General features: G+C 47.4%; 2 protein-coding genes across 3 annotated transcripts in view; one reads left to right on the top strand and one right to left on the bottom strand.

Annotated features, from left to right (window-relative positions):
* GART (phosphoribosylglycinamide formyltransferase, phosphoribosylglycinamide synthetase, phosphoribosylaminoimidazole synthetase) overlaps positions 1-24,835 on the bottom strand; it is a 30,229-nt gene that overhangs the window by 3,363 nt on the left and 2,031 nt on the right. For both annotated transcript variants that reach the window (XM_054578032.1, XM_054578025.1), the window contains exons 2-18: positions 23,134-23,314; positions 20,649-20,744; positions 20,023-20,197; positions 16,961-17,072; positions 16,163-16,231; positions 15,574-15,699; positions 15,169-15,256; positions 14,648-14,733; positions 13,934-14,102; positions 11,825-12,056; positions 10,169-10,263; positions 9,641-9,750; positions 8,763-8,961; positions 7,039-7,290; positions 6,648-6,800; positions 3,242-3,448; positions 2,053-2,190 (exon numbers count right to left, since the gene is read on the bottom strand). In XM_054578032.1, coding sequence (XP_054434007.1) covers positions 2,053-2,190; positions 3,242-3,448; positions 6,648-6,800; positions 7,039-7,290; positions 8,763-8,961; positions 9,641-9,750; positions 10,169-10,263; positions 11,825-12,056; positions 13,934-14,102; positions 14,648-14,733; positions 15,169-15,256; positions 15,574-15,699; positions 16,163-16,231; positions 16,961-17,072; positions 20,023-20,197; positions 20,649-20,744; positions 23,134-23,278 — 2,452 coding nt within the window. In that variant the 5' untranslated portion in view covers positions 23,279-23,314. The remainder of the gene's footprint in view (positions 1-2,052; positions 2,191-3,241; positions 3,449-6,647; positions 6,801-7,038; positions 7,291-8,762; positions 8,962-9,640; positions 9,751-10,168; positions 10,264-11,824; positions 12,057-13,933; positions 14,103-14,647; positions 14,734-15,168; positions 15,257-15,573; positions 15,700-16,162; positions 16,232-16,960; positions 17,073-20,022; positions 20,198-20,648; positions 20,745-23,133; positions 23,315-24,835) is intronic.
* Positions 17,399-17,808, top strand: LOC129073589 (small ubiquitin-related modifier 1-like). Its single transcript, XM_054577243.1, has 2 exons — positions 17,399-17,425; positions 17,485-17,808. Exons 1-2 carry the CDS (start codon positions 17,399-17,401, stop codon positions 17,806-17,808), a joined length of 351 nt encoding a protein of 116 aa, XP_054433218.1.

The raw sequence follows: 24,835 nt of genomic DNA on the forward strand, positions 1-24,835 counted from the left end.
TTTTCCCCTCAGCCCCCAACACGCTGATCTGTGCCATTTGGGAACTAGCTTATGCCCAAAAGACCCCTAGAGAAGATGAACATAAAGGTGGCAGTTACCACTTAGTGGGTGTCAACTGCGTGCCAGACACCGCGCTGGCACTGAGTGCTGATGGACTCGGACGCAGACACCCGCCTGACTGCCGCTGGAGCAGGTGTTACCCACTCCCCCACCCCCACCCCCGTTGCACAGGTGAGGAAGCTGAGGCTCAGAGAGGGAAAGTGACCTGCCAGAAGTTGGCATTTGTTGCTCCTCTTGAACAGCCTATTCGTTAATAACTAGTGTTTGTGCAGCAGGAGTCGTGGCCCTCAAATGAAAACTACTCTTAAGCCCTTCAGATCTGCGATAAACGATGTGCCCTGTATTTTCCTGTAAAATAAGTAGTCAACTCCTTATCATCAGGTAAATATACAATGCGCCCTGGTACCAGACAGCTGGGCACAGGCCCCTGTGAGCAGTTTGGGGAGCAGGGCTCTTTAACAGGGACCCCTGAACTTTAAAGGAGGGAACTCCTTTTTGCCTAACTGATCATAGCTGTTTCTGGCTAAGTCTGTCCGCCTGCAATTACTGGCTAATTGAGGTGAGAAAGAGTGTAAGTCACTCAGACCAAAGCCTGGCGGTTTCCTGCGTGTGCTACCTGTGGGCCTGCGGGGACTTGTAGCCCCTCTGTGCGACCCACTCGGAAATCCAAGGCTCTCGTTGTCCCAGCCTGCTGGGTCCGTGCAAACAGGAACGGGGCTAAGGCGGGGTGACGAGGAGGACAGGACACAGGGGAAAACATCTGCACACGTCACGTAGAGGGAAGTGCTTTCAGACAGACGGGCAGGCTTGCGGAGTTTGCAGGCTTTGAAAACTGACCAAGGCCTGGGGAAAACTAGTATCTCTTCCTGCTGTATCTTCATCCCAGAGCCGTCCCGAATATGCCAGCTGGACGTAGCCCCTGTGCCCCCCTGAAGTCGCTGGGGGTCCGCCCCTGCTGCAGGCCCACCGCGCGCAGCCCTCTTCCGGACAGGGGTTCGTTCATTTCTGACCACGGTGCCTGCAGTTAGGCCTCCTGTACTGTCCAAAACATTCCTTTGGGCTCTGCAACGTTTTTTTTTTTTCCTAAGGTCCATTTGCAGTAACTCAGAACCCATTAAATTTACAGATTCTATGGATTTCTTAGGATATTTTGCTCTGAGAAAGAACTGTCATTCAGATACAATTTAAGAGAGAAAGACAATATACTCTCATGTCAATTTATGTCAAAAGATAGGATTTTTTTACATGATTAATGAAATGTTATGTGCTTCATTAGGAAATAATAAACAGTGCAATGTCTGTTTGATCTCTTTTAAATTCCTGATGGCAAATCAAGGTAAGTCACTGCTTTGTCTCCTTGAGCAATGCTAAAGCAGGACAAAATAAGGAAATGAATAACCTATTAAAGCCCTCACAACAGGTTCTTTGCTTACCATCCACTTGGGCCTAAAGTATAATGAAATCTTAAAATGGACTTGGAAAGCAATACACTTCTGAGAATGCATCTCACAGAAATAATCAGATATGCACTTAATGCAAATTACAAGAACATTCACAGCAATGTTACTTATAATAGCAGAAAAAAAATCATGCTAAATCCTAAAAGAATATGATTCTCTTACTACTTTACTCCTTTACCCACAGGAGTCATATGTAAATTTCCTGTTCTTTTTATCATTAACAATTAAAAACAACACAAGACACTTCTGCTATTGTAAGAGCTTTCAGCTACAAAGCAAAAGTTGCACCCTCCATTCTCCGTGTTCTCCTAGCTTCTCCTTCTTCAGCCATGTCCCCGACACCCCCCCCCTTTCCCTTTTGGAACTTTCTCAAACGCGTGAGAAAAGCAGACCGTCTGAGGGTGCAGAAAGGCAATGCTCCTCAGGGCCCCAGCGGCGTCCTCACCATCTGGAGGGTTTCTGGCGGGGCGTGGGGCGGAGAGGAAGGGAAGAGCATTTCTGTAGCAGCGGTGAAGAGGAAGCCCCATCTCACCTGTTCCAGAAATTAAGACAGCCACTCGCGCCTTTTTCGGCTGGACAGACCAGTGGCTGTTTGCGGCGCCGTTCTCCAGCACTGACCGGCCTCTGTGCGTGGCCTCCGTCAGGTGCCTGACCCTCACACGGGGACCACCTCCGTTTCCGAAACACCCAATAAAAAAAGCGAAGAACAACCATGAATGAATAGTGGTGGCAGAACGAGAAGTACTTATGACACTTTAGAATATTGTATTTTATCCTAAAAATTAGATATGCAAGGACTAAAACAGTAAGTTTGTATTACTTAATATTACTCATTCATAAAAACTTCCTTGAAGTGAACACATTCCCTACTTCAACTAAAAGCTATGGCACACGAGTCCGTCTAAGCCTAGAGGGGATATACCACTGCCTGCCACGGGTCTGCCTCTGGGCCCCCTAATCTCCCATCTGTCATGGGGGTGTGAACTCCTGGCCTCAAGGGCAGGCATGTGCTCCAAGCAAGGCCGTGCACAGATTTGGTACAGGACGTTGAGAAAGGGAGGGCCTGGCTCCTTATTGCAACACGAGCTGAGGGGTGTGGGCGCGAGACATTTCCTGGTATTTGGAGAACCTGCCTGAAAGTGCAACCTGCACAGAGAAGGAACGAGAGGCAGGCAGAACAGACTCGGCAAGCCCCGATCCCCTGCCGGGCTCCCCGGGAGGGCCTCTGCCACGCAGCCAACTGCCTGCGCTTCCAGCAGTGGCCCTGCGTAGTTCGTTCATAGCACTCCCTAGGGTGCTTGCCCACCGCTCCTGGACCTCAGCTGGACCACGAAAGAGCACCCGAGAGAAGACCTTGGGGGTGACCCAGGGAACCACAGCGCGGGTCTGGAAGCGTAGGACAGGCAGCTGGCGCAAGTGCGCACTGTTCAATGGGTCACCACTGTGGGCCCTCGGGGCTCGGTTCCCTAGGGACCCTCCAAGGAGCCACGCAGACTGTGCCTTGCAACTGCCCCCTTCTTTGGCTCCTGGAGTGCACACTTACTCCCCAGCTCTCTCCCCTGGTCTGGGCTCGCCCTGGGGCGCAGCCGTGACTGCTGTGGGGGGCTCAGAGCCCTGAGGCCACGGTGCAGAGCTGTGTGCATCTACAGCGTGGCTGCGGGCGGCAGGAGGGTGACAGTTAGGATGATGTGCCAAAGAGCAACCAAGTAAGGAGCCATTACCTTCAGGGCAGGCCACCACCCTGCCAATCAGCCAGGCCTCCTCCTCACGCTGCTGAACGTCCCTCAGAACCTGTGCTGCCAGGTCCGCGGGCACCACAAGGGCAGCGCCAACCCCGCAGTTGAATGTCCTGGCCATCTCTTCCTCAGAGAGGTGTCCTTCCTGCTGCAACCACGAGAAGACGGCGGGGACCCTCCAGGTGCGGGCATCTGTAAACGGGCAGAGTTGTCTGATTCGCCTGCCATTGCACGTAGAGCGGGAAGGTGTGTGCACACGCACATGCGACAGCACTGCCGTGCCAGGCAGGGTGAGGCCACGGACGGCCCACACCCCCGGGCGCCTCAGACACTGAGGGCACTTCTGTCAACACACCTGGCCAGTGCTCACAAGCGAGGGAGGTTCTGGGCTGCACTGACTATCCAGGTCCTTAAAACTCCCCCACGGACGGGATGAGCGAGCAGCTGAGCCCCCGTATACACGGGTGTGCTGCCCCTGGGGAACGGCTAGCTGGGTCTCAGCGATGCCCAGGAGGCACCGGTGGTTCAATGTAAAACTAGGTGGCTTACATGGGGTGGGAAGGAAGCGCACATGCTGCTAAAGAAGTCACCTTTTATGAAAGGTTTACAATCAAATACTCTATCCCTCTACATTTATTTTTAAAAATTTAGGCTTAGGCCTGTTTTAAGGATATATCCTCTAGAATCACAAATAATACAACAAAAGTTTCTTCAGGATCTATAGTTATGGGATTCGATTTACAAAAACTATATTGACTTAAATATTTCATTGTAATACTAAGGAAGCCACTGTGAACTTAGCTTTTTATTGCACAATGAGGTTGATTATCCAGCCCCCTAACTGATTTGGTGTATCTGTGGGATACTTAGTTTTTTAATGCTCTAGAGTTGATATAATTTCTAAGAGGCACTACATGTCTATGACTCTTTTCCCTATCAGATTTAGTTCCATTTCCAATAGCTGGGAAATGTTCACTCTTAAAAATTGAGCTCAGCCCTGGCTGGTGTGGCTCAGTGGATTAAGCGCCAGCTTTTCAACCAGAGGGTCACCGGTTCAATTCTCAGTCAGGCCACATGCCTGGGATGCGGGCCAGGTCCCCAGTTGGGGAATGTGAGAGGCAACCACACACTGATGTTTCTCTCCCTCTTTTTCTCCTTCCCTTCCCCTCTCTCTAAAAATAAATAAATAAAATCTTAAAAAAAAAAAAAAAAAAAAAGCTGAGCTCAAATGACTTACTATGATGTTCACTCTTTTATCAACAGTCAAAAGTCAACAGCGACCTAAAACCAGAGAGTGGTGCGTCCATGAAAGGTGGAATCTTCTTCATCATGTATGATGTTATTATGACAGGGAGATGTTGATGACACAGTAAATGGACGATAAACGGCAGATTACCCAACTATGATATTTCCCCCAGTATTTACAAAGTATTTACGGAGAAAGAGACGGACAGGCTGAGAGCCTAGTTTCTACAAATGATCACGCCAGTCATAACATGAGCTGTAACTTTAACGCTGAGGATTCCTTACTCAGGTCTGTTGTCAAAGTTCAATTCCTGGAAGAAGCCTCAGGGGCCGGGGCAAGGGACCGAGTCTCCTTTTTACTGGGACACAGACACGTGTGCAACTCAGAACACAGCGGCTTTCAGGAACCTGGCTCCATCGGCTCCGTGCCCTGGTGTGGTCAGCGCCGTGTTCTTTTCGGCCAGCAGCGGCCAGGGCCCGCAGGCAGAGGCAGCTCACATGGCCCTCTGAGAGCCGCCTCTGCACCCCGCTCCTCAGCCTGCCGCTGTTTTGAACGACTGAAGGAGGCAATCACTGCTTTAAGGTTTTGTTTAGGCCTGCTAGAAAGCACCTCTACCCCAGGGACGTCTTAAACCTCGGACTCGACCCTGCCACAGACCCTTCGACTCTTGACCCTACCACTGGAGGGACTCCTGTGCAGCCCCACCCTGCCTGGCTTGTCTGGCCGGCTTCCCCCGGAGCACAGCCCCACCCGGCCACTCTCCTAGCTTACCTCGCCCCGGTCCTCCCTGTCACAACCACCTAACTGGACTCTTTGGATTCTCCCCTGGCTTTGCACACTCCACCGCTAGCGTCAGGCAGCAGGGCCGCTCACCTGCGCCCCCGCTGTTTGGCCCATCACTGGCCCCTCTGCCTGCCCTGCCCAACTGGATCGACCCAATCCCTTCCTTTTTTCTGTTCTTGTTTCCAGGCTGTACAGGCTCTCATTCGGGGAGAAAACGACACCACGGCTCCAGCTTCCCCGTCAGGACCGCCTTGCTGTCCCGCTCCTGTCTCTGACCTTGTCGGCTGTAGTGCCCGCTTCTCTTGAGCCCCACACCCCAGGAAGGCCCCCCTCACCCAGCCTGTCGTACTTCGCTGGGGAAAGGTGCTACTTTACATGGGCTCTGCTTCTCCCCTGTCAAACCGACGGACGCTGGCTGACTACAACAGCCTGAGCCGTGCCTCGGCCTTTGTCTCTCTGCTGTAAGAACGGGGAGGGGAACGCGGCCCCTCGCGGTTGCCGTGGGCCTTCGTTTCCCCTCTCCTGCCGGCAGCAGCCCTCTCCTGGCCCTGCCTGCATCTCTCCCCGCACCGCACGCCTCACCTAACTGCTTTTTGGCCTGACTCTGAAACACACCGCTCAGCGCGCCTGCTCCTGGCCTCAGGTCTCCGCTGCTCCTGACCGGTGTCAGGTTCGGACCCCTGCTGGGAGCTGGGGGTGCTCTTCCAAGGCTCACTCCACCTGACTGTTCTTTTCCAGCAGTTCCGCCTCTGCCCAGGTGTGTGGCGTGCCAGTGGGCCCCTTTACTCTCTCGGCATTAGCTAACACTATCCGCCTACGGGCATCCAACTTACACTCAATCTCAACTTCTGTTTGCAGACTCCCCGTGACTCACACACTGGAGACTTCAAACACTAGATTCCACTTACTGTTCCAAATCTGCGCTTCCTCCTGTGTTAGGGATGCTGCCACCTGCTCATCTAGAAACCTGCTGCCTAGCTAGAAACCTGGGACTTCTTTTTCCTTCTAAGCACAAAATACTTCTCAAATGTGCCTCCTTCCCACGCCTTGGTTCGGCTCCCCTCCTTCTCCTGCCCAGGACTATTTGGCAGTCACCTCTGCCCTTCTTGGCATGATCCTGGTTCCATCTTGATAGACTTGAGATGACCAGCCCCCGTGGAGGACCTTACAGCACGTCACCTTATGTCAGCCCATTATATCAGAGGGCTTTGTGCCTTACAGATGTGGCTGACAGAGCAAAAAAAGGTAGAAAGGGGTCAGCCCTATGCTTTCCCCAGGAAACCCCAATGATAAGAGCTGCCTGGGAAATGCCGGGTGTGCACTGGCTGCCCCCAGAGCCCCCCGGGGTTTTAGCGAGCTCACCTAGATCCACCCCCAAGTTCTGGGGGAGGACTCTGGGGATGTTTTCTAGCAATCCTCCACCAGTAATGTGGGCAAAGGCCTTGACGTGTCCTGAACGTAAGACGGGCAACAGCGACTGGCTGTAGATTCTGGTTGGAGTTAGAAGTAAGTCCCCTGTTCATGGGAGAGATGAGACAAAAGCTTAGCCTGCGACTGTACAACCATAGCACACGAAACAGGACTGAAACAAGAGGGTGACTGTGGCCCCGCAGACACTCCTGTCCTGAAATAACGCCCAGACAGGGCCGTGCGGCCATGCCACTGACCCCACTCTAAGCCGCGAGGGACTAACCCCCCAGGCGGCTGCTGAGGCACCTCCAAGCAGGAGGGTTTAAAACGAAAGCGCCGTTACCCAAGGTCTGGCTGCCGCAGCCAGCAGGTGCCGGGGAGGAGTACTGAAGGGAAGACTTCGCCACAACTCTCCTCACGAGGCTATAGCCGTTGCTGTGAAGACCGGACGACGCCACTCCAAGGACAGCGTCCCCCTCTGCGATTCTCTCCAGGCAAGGCAGCTTCTGGCCCCGCTCCACGGCGCCGACGGCAAAGCCGGCCAGGTCATACTCTCCGGGCGGATACATGTCCGGCATTTCTGCCGTCTCGCCTCCTGGCAGGGCATCAAACAAGAACAAGGAAATCCTGATATTTGCACACCTGTCCAGGAGGCAGTGACACCAGCTACAATGGACCGTGTGGCTGTAGTCCCGAACGTTCGCCAACAGGCACTCTACTGGCTGCCTAACAGACCTTTCAAGCAAGTGCGGCTCTTTCCCACGAAGGCCGAGTGTGACCTGCGGACACCGTTACCTTGACGAGGTGGATGCTCAGGAGAATACGATGTGACTTCCACAGCAGGCTCGTTTCAGAACTGCTGTCACTTGTATTTGCTCTGTACAACCACTCTATGTTCCAGATCAGCGATTTTCAACCGTCTTCATCTCATGGCACATATAATTACTAAAATGCCGCAGCACATAAAAAATACTCTATTTTTTGCTGATAGGACAATAAAAAATAGGTATAATTTTGATCGATTTATACATACACATGTGCGCGGGCAAAGGAATTATCTTTTTTCTTCCAAAGTGGCTTTTTGGTAAAAATTCAGGTGCCTGTATTTGCATGTAAGGATTTCTGATACCAAGAATTAACCAATCAGGTGCAACCATATCATGTGACATGGCCAATAAGGTGCAACGCTATTACATGACCTATATGTTTATGGTTTGAGACAGGGGATTCATACCAGACAGCTGTAGTCACATGGGCTGTTGTCACTTTGTAATTTGACAATCTAAGGGGAAAGAGGGCAGTGCCTGACTAAAGGGCCCGGTACCGGATGTTTCAGAAGTCCCTGTGGGTGCTGGCTGAAAAATCACTGCGCGCGATGAGATGGCAGAAAGGGCTCCGAGTGACTCAATCAGTCCGCCTAACTCGGAACACCCTGGCCTCAAAAACACCCCCTAGCTGACTTCATGACAACTTCGTGTAAGGACAGGATCTAGGCACACAAACTCCAAGTAAGTAACTGTTCTAAAAAAATGGCTGAAAAGGCAGTTTTGGCTTCCAGTACAGATACGTGCGTGGGAACGGTAACATATAAAAGAGGTAGTTTTCTTCCTTTGTCAACATACAGATAAATTTAGCTCAAAATTCTCGTATATATTTAAGCAATGTTTCCATAAACTTTGGGCACATTATAGTTTTTGTCCTTCTGAGGGAAAATAAAACTCCAGATTCAGAATGCCACGGCCCCACCTGTCTCCACTGCCGAGCCAGGGAGGAGGAACAAGCCCCTCCCCATCTGGCCTTGAGGCTGCGAGAAAGATGGGGCGGACACGGGACCAGAGACTGGGGAGACCAGGAAGGCCGGGCGGGCCGCAAGGGCGTGAACCTGGGTGACACCCCCGGGGAGGGGCCTCAGGACACCAGGGCCCGAGCTGCCTTCAGGCAGTGTGGTCTGCGGTTTGTGGACCTCGTCTTGTGACCTCCAGTCTCTCCCGTGAGCTGCACCGGTCACACTTACACAGAGGGCTACGGCGCAGTGGGACGGACGCAGGGTTACAGGGGTGGTCATACCAATGAGCGCGCACCCGGCTTGCATACACGCTTCAGCGATTCCAGCCACGACAGCTTCCGCGGTGCTGAGGTTGAGTTTCCCACAGGAAAAGTAGTCGAGGAAGAAGAGGGGCTCTGCTCCTTGTGCCAGAATGTCATTTACACACATAGCAACCAAGTCTTGGCCGATGGTATCGTGCTTGTTGCATTGCTGGGCAATCTACGGAACAACAGAAACACTCGCAGGAGGTTAAGCTCCGGGTGACCACCTGCCATCTGGCAGTGGAGGCTAACACATATTATCAGCTTTTGGCTAGCTGCTCTGAACACCTGAAGACAAAAGAACACCAATTCTGAGAAGCTCCTTAGCTCCTTTTATACCCTAAAACAACCCTTCCATCCAGATACACCATATTTTGCTATGTATAATGCACTTTTGCCCAAACTTTTGAGGGAAAAATAAGGATGCGTGTTATACATGGGTAGTACCAATTTTGTATTTATATAACTGTTTTTAATTCTTTTATTTATGCTTCTGTTAAAAATGTAACTCTAGAAATCAAAAATGGCATCTGTATACAAAGTAATATCCTGGAATGCGATAATTGGTTTTGTTTCTAAATATAAATAAATAAAAAAATTGAATTAAAAAATTGAAACAAAAAATTTTTCTCCTGAAAGCTTAAGCCAAAAATGTGGGTGCACATCATACACGGCAAGAAGCAGTAGCTCCAGCTGTACTGTTAGAAACATGTAGATATTTTAGTCATGTTACATGGTTATTTGGTATGGTCTACTTTAGTGCCTGTACGTCGAAAGGGGAAAAAGATTTACTTGACATACAGTAAATTCCCTCTGTCTTCCACAAGAGGCCTTTGTTCACAAAGATGTCTGGTTACCTTCAGTTTCGTTCCAACGCCATCTGTTCCGGAGACCAGCAGAGGATCTTTGAAACCGGCTGCTTTCAAATCAAAAAGACCAGCAAAACCTCCAAGATCAACATCACAGCCTGTGGGAGAGGAAATTAATGACTTGATGCATTTCTACAGATCAGGTAAACATGAATATGTAGAACCCTCCTTCATGGTGCCTTTCCAGAGAATGGAAGAGAGGACCACACACTTAAAGCAATGCTCAAGAGCTTTGCTTTATTTTTTAAATATTAAGTAATTTTAAATAAAAAATAATTTTTTAAATATTAAAGGGGCAGATGTATCCCTTTGAGTTTAACATCATATACAAGAAATGTTTTTCTCAACAACTGGAGACAAGAAAACAGAAGGCTGTGGGTCTGTCTGGCTTACTGGGCAAGACTCACAGAAACTGGCATTAATTTGGAACATCTTCCGCTGTAAACTGCAAAGCCCAAATCAATCCACAATGTTTGTTCAAGTTAATGAACTAGCAAAGGACAGGATCTGACTTACCTGGTCTGGAGGTGGCTTTGGCTAAAGGTTTAATTTTCTTGACCAGCATATTTCCAGCTGCGATGTCTACACCAGATTCCTTGTAAGTCAGGCCCCTAAAGAATTAAACAAACAAAACTAAACCTAGGACATCATCTAAATGTCAAAGAAAACCCTTTTAATCTTAAAGTATTATTTATAGCAGGAGACAAGCCTAGTGATTTTCAGTCCCTGAGGTGCTGGGCCCCCTTCAGACTTTGATGGCCCTGGAAGTGGACATGTTTAGCCCCTCTCCCCACCCCCAGGTGACAGGGCGGTATCATCACTATGGAGAACGACATCTCTAACTTAGCTCTTCCGTAAGTGCTGCCCACAAGCAGCTAAGTGTACTGACATTTGCTACAACCTTTCTCTGTTCAATTTTGGAATGGGAAAAGGAATGTCAAAACTAAGTCAAAAAAGTAAAAATTAGGATCCTAAGGACTCCACAAAGAAACCCCTAAATAATGAGACTGCATTCTTACTGAAAGAAGAGAGAATTGTAACAGTTTCCTAATAGCTGAAGACAGTTAAGATTAAAAAAAAAAAAAACAAAAAAACCTGTGGGGAAAACTAGGCGGCCATGCGTTTGGTGCCTCATCTCCCACACAGGGCGAGCGCAACGGCCAGTGCACTCCGAGTTCCAGCGTGGGAGCCGCACCACACCCGCAGCCGCCGCGCCTCACACCAATGGGAGCTTTGGCTGCGTGGGATGCAGTGACCCATGAAGAACCACGTTAAGTCTTATTAAAAGCAGTGTGTCAGGGTACAAATATACGTGGTTCTACCGGTTTAAAACGCCATCAGCTTTAAAAAACTCAGAATAGTAAGGCTGCACTCCCTTGAAACAGATTGTTTCAATGGAATCCAGTCATTTTAATAAAAAATAAAATTTTAGTATGTTACTATTTCTAAAAAAAAAAAAAAAAAAAAAAAAGCCAGTATTTAAACTTTGAAAACTTGCCTATTGGTAGCAGTACGGTTTGAATTAAGTTGCTAAAAAATCTCTCGTTTTGTCCTAAAACTTATTCATTTCTCATAGATGAACTCAACAAAGAACAGTGATTGTGATATAGTTAAGAAAGCAAACACTCACACTTGCCGTGAAAAGTTTATTGATTTCTACAAAGGAATAGTTGCACATGTCAATAAATGAATCAACAGGGTGAAAAATACATCTCAGTGATGGGAGTAAATGCAGTGACAAAGAAGACGGCTGAGTATACAGGGTCATCAAACCAAGTTGCAAAAGTAGGTGACTGGTATTTTCATCTTTAACTCTTCAACAAGACCAGCACTTGTAAGTAACAGCAACATTTAAATACATGATAACTCAAAGAATAAAATTCTTTTCCCTATTTTACAATGACACACAAATGATTGTATAAAGTGCCCAATGGGAAAAGTCTTTTAATAGCTCTGGGATTTTCCCAAACTTTTCAAATGGAAGGCGCTACCATGAAGATTTTTCCATCTCATTTGAATTTTGCTGTAAATCGTTTTGCGTCAAACTCAATGCAGACCCAAACTGGACCAGTCCCATGGAGGCAATACAGACTGACTTGGTGCAGGGCCCACAGGATGCCCTGGGTGGCCACGCTGCCATTTTGAAACCTCACTGCGTGGGGAGGCATTTACCTGGGCTGCTGGAGGAACGCTACGGCTCCGTGGCCTATGTCCTTCCTGTAAACAGCTCCCTCGAACTGGATAGCAGCCAATCCTTTCCTGGCTTCTTCAAGGGCAGAGATGAGATTTTCCCGGACCGCTGTCACCGCAAGGACTCGCCCTCCGTTAGTTACCACCTTGCCATCTTTTCGGGCTGTACCTGCATGGAACACCTCCAGTCCTAGAGCCCGGGCCTCAGCAAACCCTGCAAGGTGGTGCACTGGGCTTAGTATTGGTAGTAACAATATTCTACACTGGCGAACTGGCTGATAATTTCTTGAAGTGTTTTTGCTTTTTTAAAAAAAGAATTTTATTTCACTTCAACAAATCTTCACAGGAATCCTATTAGGAAGGTACTAATGCAATATAATAGTAAATAGACATTATCTCCGAAGAACAGTCTATTCTGCTCTAGAGTGCTAATTAAATTTCTAAAACCCTGTGTTATCATACATTTCACGTAGGAACTATCGTTTCAATGAGAGAAAAAAATCTAAGCCCTGAAAATTTTGAGACTTAAAAGTAGAGAGTTAGCTGTGGCTGGTGTGGCTCAGTGGACTGAGTGCCAGCTTGTGAACCAAAGGGTTGCTGGTTCAATTCCCAGTCAGGGCACATGCCTGGGCTTCAGGCCAGGTCCCTGGTAGGGGGCATGTGAGAGGCAACCACACAATGATGTTTCTCTCCCTCTCTTCCGCCCTCCCTTCCCCTCTCTAAAAATAAATAAATAAAATCTTAAAAAAGAAAAAAATAAGCAGAAAGGGCGTGGAACCTAAACATCAACGAGTAATTCTGGATTTGAGCCCATCTGTTACTTAGAGAGTAAAGGAATTTCTTTTATCACAGCTATCCAAGTAACGGTGTTTTCTTTTTTAAATGACCAACAGAATCATTGCAATGCAAAACATATTCTTAGTCTTTCCCCCAATATGTTATTGAATTTTGAGACAAATCTGATTTAAGCATCATCGTATGTGGTAGTTGGTTAGCCCAGGCCTTCCCTGAGTGTCTTCATCACGCAGCGGTGCTCCGTCAGTCACCCAAGTGCCTGCTGGTATTGGTAATGCCCAGTGTTGCCTTGTCAGCAATGAGTGTTCTACCTGCCACCTTAATCTTAGAGAAATTTCACCAACACAACGGGTCTTGGTTCTATCCCTTCCCTTTTTGGGTTCATTTTAAAAGGCAATCGATTCCTGACTGTCCAGCTGTTGTGTGTGGGATTCACGGGGCAATAGGCTTCTCATCTCGGCGAGACAGGAAGCGGGGCGTCTAACTCCAGCACACGTGGAGGCTCCGAGGGAGGCCTGCCTTTGGGCCGCGGCACTGGGACTTATTTGGCATTTTAAAACACTGGTCTGTTTAACATCATTTATCTAGTTGCCTCACCTCTGTAAAGAGAAACAGAAGAGAAGGTCACACTTGTGAAAGCGTTTGAATTCTGCCACCCAGGTGACTCAGAGTGCACTGCAAACTGGGGTTCCATTTGTGATCATTCCGAGAGAGTACAGCTGAAATTTATCTCATTGATGAGGCCACACTAATGTTCTTCTCTCACATAGTTCCAGTGTCTTCCTGGCTCTTGGCCAGGCCCATGCCAGTCTTTCTTGTCCAAAAAGGGGAATGGATGGCAGCTCTTTTTTATTTTTTCAAATACTCCCCTGAGGACATGCTTATTGGTTTTAGAGAGGGAAGGAGGGGAGAGGGAGGTGAGAAACATCGATGTGAGAGAGCAAAGTCGATCAGATGCTTCTTGTATGCGCCCCGACTAGGGGCCGAACCTGTAACCTATGTATGTGCCCTGATCGGGCACTGAACCAGCGACCTTTTGGTTTACGGGATGATCTTCCAACCCGCTGAGCCACACTGGCCAGGACTGGATTGCAGTTCTTTAAATCTAGTAATTTTGGAGGGCTGAACAACCACGTCCAACAGGCAAGATGATGACGGCAGAACCCCTGAAAGGCTGCTACTGGCTTCACAGCCGTAGGCAGAGCAGAGCAGAGCCAAGGGGGGAGAGGAGCGGAACAGCACGGGGGCGGCCCTGGCGGCCCGCCTCCCGGCACCGGCCCCTCTCCCGGCACTCACCTGTTATCTCCACACCCCTGGCGCAGGCCCCTGGGTAGCCCTGACCAGCCATGACGACAGCGACGGCCGCATGGCTGTCGAGCCACACCGGCAGAGATGCGCAGAGAAGGCCGTCCAGGGTAGACTGGATCACTTCATAAAGGTCGCTTTTCAGAAGTGGGAGGATGACCTGGAAAGACAGCATCCGCATGGCAAATGGGAGGAACTGTAGTTCTTAGACATTTTATTCACTGGGGTATCAGCAACACCTGCACATGCAGTGGATGCAGGAACAACGTCCCAGGGTCCCAGCCCCCCCAGTCAAAAATCGCATGTGACTTATGACTCCCCCAAAACTTAACGACAGTTGTCCCTCCCCATCCGCAGGATACTGGCTCCAGGACCCCGTTGCAGGGTCTTTGTAGACGCTCAAGTCCCTCACATAAAATGGCGAAGAGCAATGGAACCAGTCAGTCTTCCGCATCCATGGATTCCCAACCGTGGACTGAAAACAGTTTTTGATGTGAAGTTGGTTGAATCTACAGATTCAAAACTCAGGAATAGGGAAGGCTGATTGTATATTTAATTTCAAAAATCTGCATATAAGTGGACCTGCACAGTTCAAACCTGTGTTGTTCTGGTTCAACTGTATTTCTCAAAGGCAATTATTTCAAGGCTCATAAATCCTGAGATTCTACAAAGCAATACTTTACATTACCTTAAATTATTACTCACTTGGCACTCCGGATCACCAAAACGGCAATTAAACTCCAGAACCTTTGGGCCATCCTTGGTCAGCATTATACCAGCATAGAGAACACCTTCATTAAAAAGGAAAAAGACATTTAAAGACATTGTACTTTTTAATAGATTTTATTTATTTTTCAGAGAGAAGGGAAGGGAGGGAGAAAGACAGGGAGGGAAACATCAGTCAGTCAGCTGCCTCTCACACGCCCCCAACAGGGGACCTGTCCTGCAACTCTGGCATGTACCCTGACCAGGAATCGAACCTGCGACCTTTCCATTCACAGGCCAGTGCTCAATGTACTGAGCCACACCAGCCATGGTGTGAAGACATTGTACTGTGACTGAAAATTAGGACACAGACTTCCAATATACGAGAAGGTATGGAACAGCCATAACAAGTGTTACTGGAGTGGCCAACTCATAGGCGGTGAAAAAGAGAACGCGGGGAGGCTTGTCAAAGCAGTCAAGTCGCTCTGCGCCCAGCGCCCACAGAGGGTCGCCACGCTCACCCGTGTAGGGGACACCCTCCTTCTGCATGCCATCCACTGTCCTCTGAAGAATGGTATTTTTAATTTTCAGCAACAAATCCTTAGAAACCTGGGAACAAACAGAAATATGTGAATGTAACTGGTATTTTCAAAAATCCCCCTGTAAGCAGTGCTGCACGGGACAATGAGAGGGGACAAATGAAAACCAGCTTTTATTTATTACCTGAGATGGCACGAGCACTGTAAATTCATAAATTCTAATAATCCCTGCAGTGGCCCTTTATCAAGTAGATATTTAACTTTATTTTTAGGAAATAGGAAAGACAACCTCGGAGAGCTAAAAACGACCATCAACAGAAAAGCACTAGGGCTCTCTGAGAAGGCCCATCCATCCCTGCTGAACTTCGGCCGAGCCCCGGGACGCACCTGAGGCACCGGACAGTAGGCGCCCATGCCCCCCGTGTTGGGGCCGCGGTCTCCTTCCAGCAGTCGCTTATGGTCCTGAGCCGGGGGCATGGGAGCCACAGTCCTTCCATCGGTGAAGCACAGGCACTGCACAGAGGACAAGGTGGTCCACTTACCTCAGATACCAGGGAGTACAAGGATGGATCAATACGGGGAACATGTACTCTAACTCTTCTTACAGGAAAAGCTCCGCTTTTTTAAAGTAAAATGAGTCAAAACATAAATAACCCTAAGCTATCTGCCTCAAGAAATCAGGCTAGGTTAAAAAATCAAACTACTCTCCAAGTAAAATATGTCCGCCTTTCCCTCCCTTAAATAATGTTTGATACAAATCCAAGTCCCTTACTGAGACACTGGGGATGATCGTAAGAGGATACATTCTTTTTTCATCTGCATCTCAAACGCTAAGCATATATACATATGTTCCTTTGTAACTGCTGGGTTTGTGCTTTTAGAGAAAACAACCAGAATAAATTAAGTGTCTTGGGGCTCGGTGGTCAGATAACATAGCTCCTGGCACTTCATAAAGGTCCCGAAATCGAACACTTACAGACACCTCTTCTCCTTCAAGAAGTTCTTCAATGACAACAGTTTCTCCAGCTGCGCCAAAAGTTTTATCCTTATTGTAGATTAAAAAAGTAAAAAAAGTAAACCGTAAGCTTTTTATCATTTACTTAATTGGCTGTTGTTATTTTCTATCATTTGTATTATGAACCGATTCGCTGGCACTGCAACTTCTCTCTCCCTTTCTGAGAATCTCAAGGAAATAATCACATGTTTCCTGTTTTCAAAGTGGCCATGATAGAGAGCTAGCACAGGTACGGAGGAAAGGTAACGGAGAAAGAGGTGGTTTCTCCGTCACCATTTAGTTATTTCTGAGGATAACGATGTTTGCCCACAAAATTCCACTACAGAATGTCTATGAAAGTAGATTTCTACAGGAAACCCACAGAGATCAAGATGGACCAGAAAGGAAAAGCAAAGTATATTAACTCTTTGCTTCCCTCCTCTGAGACGCAGGACGCAAAGGGTGAAGACTTCGGTCCTCATGAACGACTGAGAAGTTACCTGCGCTCTCTACAGTCTAGGATCCCCCGCTTCCAGCAGCAGACAACACAGTGCTAGAGCGCATTCCCAAGAATGGCGGCACGGTTTAGCCACTGGTGTAGGTCTGCCATAACTTTCATGGGGATGGATTATAACACAATGCACTACGAGAAAGAACTTACCTGTGTGTCTGTGGGGTACACTTTCCTTCCCTTGAGGAGTGCTTTGTGAACCCATGAGCAGGAAGTTATAAACGGTACCCAGTGTGACTAGAAAACTGTGCGTTTTTCCAGAGACTGACCTGCATGATCTGCTGGACCGCCCTGCAGGCCTCTTCTCTGCTCGAGGCGACAGTCACCCCTTTCCCAGCTGCAAGGCCGCTGGCCTTCACCACCAAGGCCGGGAAGTCTGCACTGTGAACACAGGGTCACCTTTAATAGCCTGCCAACTGTACAGTTTAAAAATTCAGGCTGCTTTGGGATTTTGTCAGGACAGGCCATAGCACCGAGAAGGGCAGAAAGAAGAAAACCGCTCAGCACCACTTTGATGTACTTCCCACCAGGATTTCCCCCACGCATTCCTTTGTAGCTGTGATCACACTGCACATACATTTCCTTTTCTTTCATTTATTATGAGATCATACTGGCAACATCTTTGGAAGACTAAGGCAGTTGTAGAGTGGGAGTGGAATTATTTTTAAAATACAAGGTGGTGAACCATATATTCATTCAAGTAGAAGATGTGGCTGTGGGAGAGACATGGGTTTGTATGTCCCACTGGCGCGAGGTTCCGCCTGCCTAAGGCCACTGCTGTGTGGAGACCCAGGGAGAAGTCACCATCACCACGTCTGACAAGGAGGCAAAACCTTCCACTGAAGACTTGGGGGACAAGAAGGGAGGAGAATACATTAAACTCAAAGTCACTGGACAGGCTAGCAGTAAGACTCCCTTCCAAGTTAAAATGACAACACATCTCAAGAAACTCAAGGAATCCAGCTGTGAAAGACAGGGCGTTCCAATGAATTCACTCGGGTTTCTCTTGGAAGGTCAGAGAATTGCTGATAATAACATTCCAAGAGAACTGGGAATGGAGGAAAAAGATGTGATTGGGGTTTATCAGGAACAAAGGGGGGGTCATTTGACGCTTTAAATACTCTTTTTACTCTTTCCCTGCAATCCCCTTTTTAAAAAAATAGTTGTTATGTGCTCAAAATGGAATTGAAAACCAGCCCCTCCATCTCTTTAAAACATCCGGTAACGTGAATTCCAGTGCCCATTCATTACGGCTTCTTTTCATCGTGTGACTTTTGGTGCTCACGCCTCAACTCCCTGCGCATCGCCATCGCCCCCTGAAATAGCCCCTGTGCACACAGGGAGGCCGCCTCTCCCGTGGCTGCGCGTTTTCAGGGTTGTGATCAGTGAGGCCGACTGATGCAAGTGTCCCCAGGCTTTCTCGGTGGCCCTGGAGCTCTAGCATGAGACTGCTTCCCTCCTGGACTGTGACTTCCAGTGGGAGATGGAAGATTTTCAGAAGTCCAGCTGTGGAAAAATTACCTTTCCTTGACCAGAAGCTACTTTAAAACCTGAAGGTCTGGACCAAAAGAAGAGGAATATCAGGATGCAGTGAGAAAAACAGATTAGGGGAGAGTAAAGGCACACTCCAAAGGCGGTGTCACTGACGAGAAGGCATTCCAAGAGCAAAGGAAAATCCTGTCGAAGATGCCAGAAAAGTTTCACTTTTCACTAGCAGTTACCAAAGTTATTTGTGTAGAAGTGTGTACATTAGAACACTGCTCTTTTTTGATTTTGTATTTTTTGGCCTGGCATACGGGTTTTCAATGGACATTGTACCAGATTCATTAAAATAAGTAGAATATTAGTAAAACTCATACTAATGTTCTATTTTATTTTTAATTGTATAGGAAGAAAAAGAAGATGGCTAAAACAAGATTTTCTTGAATAATACTGGAAATTATTGTTTGTACACAAGTGAAATTTCTCAGTTAGAAAAATGTGGCTGAGGAGGAACAACATAAATATGGACACACAGACCGTTTCTCCAAGTTCACACAGCTGCTTCTGGTACCTTCTCCTGTTGAGTAAGACCAGAGATCTGAAGCAAGTAACAAAGTCCTTACAAACCCAAGGCATCTGGCTACAGGGGAGTAATATTCAGTGTGTAAGAAACTCTGTAGGACTTAGAATGAATAAAGAATGAAACTGCCCTGGCTGGTGTGGCTCAGTGGGCTGGGTGTTGTCCTGCGGACCAAAAGGTCACCGGTTTGATTCCTAGTGAGGGCACATGCCTGTGTTGCTGGCCAGATCCCTAGCTGTGGGTGTGTGAGAGGCAATCGATTGATGTTTCTCTTCCTTTCTCCTTCTCCTCCCCTGCTCTCTAAAAATAAATAAAATATTGGGGAAAAAAAAAAAAAAGAATGAAGCTGACTCAACTAAATGGAAAAAATACCAGATCACAGGGAGAGGTGTCAACAGAAAAGGGCAAAGCCATGCGCCTGTCAACACTCACGGACAAGGATGTCTAATTTCATGACTGAGTTGAGCAGTGGTGGCGGAGGCCACCAAGGGAGGTTTCCTCATTCTCGCTCATTATCTGTTTAAAAAAAAAAATCAATATCCTTGATTTTTGTAAGTTGCCACCATGCACAAGTATGTCAATTGGCTATGAAAAGAGTGCATGAGTGCAAAACCAATGTATCTTCCCCCCTAGAAACTATTCAGTAACAAATATTAAAAAAATTCACCTTGCCCTGGGTGGTAGGGCAGTTGGTTAGAGCATCATCCGAATACTTGAAGGTGGCGGGTTTGATGCTTGGTCAGGGCATATGTAAGAATCAACCACTGAATGCACTAATAAGTTGAACAACAAACTGATGTTTCTCGAACCCCTCGCCCCGCACTCCCCACTGGCCAAATCTGCAAGGCCAAAAGATTGTACTATACATGCACAGAATCCCTTTTAATTTTGATGTTGGAAAAAAGGAAACAGAAATAGAATGAGTTTTTTTTGCCCCACACGATCTTACAATAAACTGGCGACACAAAAGCGACCGGTAGAGCCCTGGCTGGGGCGGCTCAGCGGACTGAGTGCTGGCTGGCAAACCGCAAGGCTGCTCGTCTGATTCCCAGTCAGGGCACAGGCCTGGGGTGCAGGCCAGGTCCCCTGGTAGGGCCATCTGAGAGGCAACCAATCGATATCTCTCTCACACACTGATGTTTCTCTTCCTCTCTTTCTCCCTTTCTTTTCCTCTCTCTAAAAGTAAATAAATAAAATCTTAAGAAGGGAGTGTCTGGGATATTTAACTATCGTAACAAATAGCCGCCCTTCAGTCAGCCTCCCCTCTACCTCATGATGAAGCTGCAGGCCTCTCCGGGCTCGGTAAAAGCGCGCCATCGTGCCGTTGGGATTCCGTGCCGGTCCATGAACTCTTTGGCAAACCTTTTGCTGGACTCCAGCTGTGCTGCTTCTGCTGTGGGGCCAAAGCAGCGCACCCCTGCGGATGCCAGGCTCCCGACAATCCCTGCGGAGAGAAACAAGCAGCTTTAGGTGAGCTGAGGCCCCACGGTGCCTTTCCAGCCTGAAGAATTAGGATCAGACTAAACTTGTGTTGAGATTAAGCTGACGACTGTTGTTAAGGTTTTCACGTTGTCTATAGGATATGAACAAAAATGCTACTAACGTGATTCAAATCAGAAGCAGTCATCTGTTATATTCGAATGTATGGATTACTATAGACAGCACAATAAAGGCATATACAATGTTTCCATGGCTACAAATTTGACTTCTTTCATCACATTTCCAATGTTTGAGGAAAAATAAATCTAAAATCCATACATTTCAGGAGGGTGAAAGGTCCTTTTCCAATGTAATATCACATTAGAAATCCTCATCTCTAAAATGAATTGGATTAGATGACCCGCAATCTCCTTTTGCCCTGGGCAAACTGAAACAACAGACAGAAACAAACTCACCGGCAGCCAGGGGGGCCTCTGGTCCAACTACTACAAATTCAATGTTCTCATCTTTGCAGAACTGAGCCAGGGCACCGTGCTCACTGACGGAGATGGCTATGAACAGAAAAGAGAAACAAATCCACTTCACTTCCAAAAACACTAAGTTAACTCGGCGTCCCACTGAAAACGAGGTCCTATCCTTTGTCATGCACGCTGAGACTGATGAGTTTCACTGCAGAGCGTTGGGAGCAGAGAGCACAAGGCCGCCCAGCGCCGCCCAGCCGCCGCTGCTGAGCCGGTCAGACGCCGAGGCCAGGACGCCTCCCCCGCAGCTGTAAAGGGCCTCCTCCCCCACCGGGCTCATGTCGAGGGCGCTGACCGTGCAGTGAACAGACGGTATCACACAATACACTCCGACAGTGGCCTTTTAATGTCATTCTCCCCGGACTGACTGAGAACCACTATGTGCTAGAGACTACCCTAGTCACTGGGTTAAGATGTTAACATAAACGGGGTCCCTACACTTAGGATGCTTCTAGTCCACTGTGGGAATGTTGGGTAATAAATAAGGGGAAAAAATGACCAACTGTGAACAAGTGAGGCAACTCTGATGTGAGGCTGAGAGGGAGGCTGTTTCTGGCTGAGTCAGGAAGGATCTCCTCACAAAGCGATGTTCAAACTAAGAGCTAAGTGACTTTATAGCCTTGCTCTCTTCTCCGACAAGACAGGGAAGCTTCCTCAAGGGAGCTCAAGGCGGCAGAAGAGCCATATGCCAAGTATGGGGTCTCCTCCAGGTGCTCTCCCGCTCCTGTGCCTGGCCCATGCTCTTCGGTCCGCTGAGACCCCAATTCCCCTGCGCAGCATGGCGCCTGTGACGCGTCGGGGCAAGGACGGGGGATGCGTGCACTCTGGGTTTAGGAGCTGCAAACACAACTGGGCCGAGCGGAGCCAACCACCTCGGCACAGCTGGCGGTGGCAAAAGACCCGCCTAGCCTGTCTCTGCAAGTGGCAGCAGCCTTGTGACAACCCCAGGACATTCTCACGGGCTGGCCTGCATGACGTCAATTGCTTTTAAATGGAATATGCCAGTTCTCCAATGAATGGATACATTTCACCCCACCTAAGATTCTAGGGAAGCAGGTATTTATCTTTTCATCTTATTTAAAAAGAAAGTTCCTTCTGACTTATCAATTTTTAGGGAGAAAGAGAAAGAGAGGAAGGAACATTGACTTGTTGTTTCACTTGCTTATGCACTCGCTGGTTGACTCTTGCACATGCCCCGACTGGGGATCAAGCCTGTAACCTTGGTGCATTGGGACGACACTCTAACCGACTGAACTGCCCGGCCAGGGCTTCATCTTATTTTATTATTCTTATCCTTGGTCCTGTATATGCAATTGCCCTCCCAGTTTGCAGCTTGTTGGGTCATGGTTTTCTCTCCACACAGGCCATGCCACATAGGGTACACCTGGCAGGGCCCACACTGCAAAACAAGACAGGTGAGTTCCTTTTCCTCATGCAGCTTACATTCAAGAGCTTATGTTCTGGAGAGGAAATGAAGAGAGAAGACAGATAACAGAGAAGCAAAAATAGATACAATGGTTCAGAGTGGACCTGCTTTACTTCGCAGAAACTTTAGGAAGGACTTCTTTGAGAGGCGGCATGTAAGCTGAGAGACCTGAGTAATGAGGAGCCTGTCATGCTGGGGGTGGGAACAAATGCTAAGCCCAAGGCAGCTCTGTTTGGGAAACTAGCAGGACTGACTGACTGCATGGATAGAGCAGCACAAAGGAAGCAAAGGGTATCAAAGATCGGACTGGAGAGGCAGGTCAGATCACAAAGAGCTTTGTAAGAAACTCTAAGGAGTCTGAGTTTTATTCTAAGTACTATAGGAAGGCACTAAAGAGTTTAATGGAACATGAGAACTGGACTTTTTTTTTAACCAGTTGAAGAGATAAAGCTTGACACCTACTGTGGAGTTAGAATTGCCAACATTGACATTTAATAGCAATGTTCAACTTTCCATGTTTAAAAAATATACATTAAAATGCTTTTAGCCCTGGCTCAGTAGCTCAGTTGGTTAGAACATCGTCTTGATATACCATGGTTGTGGGCTTGATCCCCAATCAGGGCACACACAAGAATCAACCAATGAACGCATAAATGAGTGGAACGACAAATAGGCATTTCTCCTTCGCTCTGCTACCTCCCCAATCAATAAATTTAAAAAAATGCCTTTAACCTATATTGGGCACTTGAGACTTTTTAAAGGGATGTGTTTTGTAAGGTTTACAATAATTTAAGATAAGGAAATGCCACACTTTGAATGACAGTGTACCTTAAATTTACAATACATGGCAAGTATTCAAATTACCACATACGTTTTAAAGTTATGGAAAGCATTCAAATCTGCATAGCCATTGACCTTATAAACAACAGATGTAGCTGACAGCTTATCATCTGTCACTATTAACTATCACTCCCTGCTTGAAAACATGATTACCAGCATTTGAAATCTTTTCGGAGCAGGCAGTGCCTGCGTTTCCGGGTGCCACCAACACCTGTTTGACGTGATTCGACTGGGCCAGTTTCCAGGCCAGTGCGTGCTCTCTTCCTCCATTGCCAATTACAAGTACTCGGGCTGCCATGCTGTCTGCACGCAGGGATCCAAAGGCAAGTGAAGGCTGCAGGAAGAAAACCACAGGTGACAGCTCAGAAGGCACGCACTTCAGAAATCACAAGTTCTAAGCACCATGGATACTACCGATTCACTTGTTTGTAAACTTAGGATTCGTAATCTGAAAAATATGGCTGCATTCCTAAGGAACAGGGAGGGTTTTTAAAATGAGGCCGACTGGCGTACAGAGCAAAGGGCAGGAGTGAAATGATGTCTTTACTCATTTGATTAAAAGAACAAACTCCTATGAACAATAACCATTCTTCGGGCTTCACTTTTAGAAGACAGAATAATCACCAAACCTTGGTTAAAAATGAATCCTGGTGTTTTAAACCTGGACCAGAATTTAAAATAACTGTTTTCAAACATCTCAGTCTTATAGATAAAGACTTTGAGGGCCATAGTCTGTTACAACTACTTAACTCTGCCACTGTAGCATGAAAGCTGCCTGCGACAATACCTAAACAGATGAACATAGCTAAGTCCAGTAAAAACTTACAAAAGTGGGCAGTAGGCTGGAGGTCGCAGATCGCTGATCTCTGCTCTAAGGAACAGAAAGCTATCACCGGTTTATACAGAATAAGCGTGGCTGTGTTTCAATAACTTTATTTGTGGATGTTGCAATTTGAATTTTATAATTTTCATGTGTCGTAAAAACAGCGTTCTTCCTTTAATTTTTTTCAACCACTTACTGATGTAAAAACTATTCTTACTTGACGGGCTGTATAAAAACAGGCAGCAGGAAGGATTGGCACAGAGGCCACGGTTTGCTGGCCCCCGACTTAAGGAGTTAGTGTAGTGCTTTAGAAAATTGGTAGAGAAGCACAAAATCAAATTTGAACACGTCTCACGCCAGTTCCAGTCCTTGACTCCGAGCAGGATGGGGCACTAGCCACCTCTCAGCTGAAGTTAGCAGTGTGACCTTGGTATGCGCCACCTGTAATTCAATTCCTTCACATCTTAGAAGATGGAAGAGAACCTGCCTCAGAAGGCGACGTAAGGATGAACTAAAATAACATTTATATAAACAATTAGTACAATTTCTGGCACTCAGTAGTAGTAAATGCTACCTTGTTTTATTTTATTAGGTACCTCTATCGAAATCAATACTTTAGGGACACAAAGAAGTTCTTTAAAGGGGGGAAAAAGCCAAAGAAACAAATAATTTGTCACCTTAACTTAGCAACTTTCAGAAGACAATTATGTAGAAGACAAACAGGAAAAAGAAAACTGGGATCACACATTTAAATAAGAATCTAAGCTGATATAAAAAACTAACGCTTTTGGAGCACGCACTGGGTGCTGGATGACACATTCCAAGCGCTTATCAATAACTACCGCACTTGGCCCTCGCAATTCTAAGAGGCAGACGCTGCTACCACCTCCTCTACGACTTAGGAAGCGCAGGTATTAGGTGAGGGAGTCGCTCCAAGTCACAGCCAGAGGGGATGGAGCCTGGTTTGCAACACAAGCATCACATATTGCTAACAACTGAGATGGTACTCATGAAAAAATCTGGGAAAAAAAC

This window comes from Pteronotus mesoamericanus, unplaced genomic scaffold, assembly GCF_021234165.1.
Source record: "Pteronotus mesoamericanus isolate MK-2021 breed Mesoamerican mustached bat unplaced genomic scaffold, CSHL_Meso_final contig_116, whole genome shotgun sequence".
NCBI lineage: Eukaryota > Metazoa > Chordata > Mammalia > Chiroptera > Mormoopidae > Pteronotus > Pteronotus mesoamericanus.

Coding starts and splice junctions, on each gene's coding strand:
- LOC129073589 (XM_054577243.1), top strand. CDS start 17,399: ATGTGGCTGTGGGAGAGACATGGGTTT. Junction 17,426..17,484: donor TGTGGGAGAGACATGGGTTT/GTATGTCCCACT, acceptor GTGGAGACCCAG/GGAGAAGTCACCATCACCAC.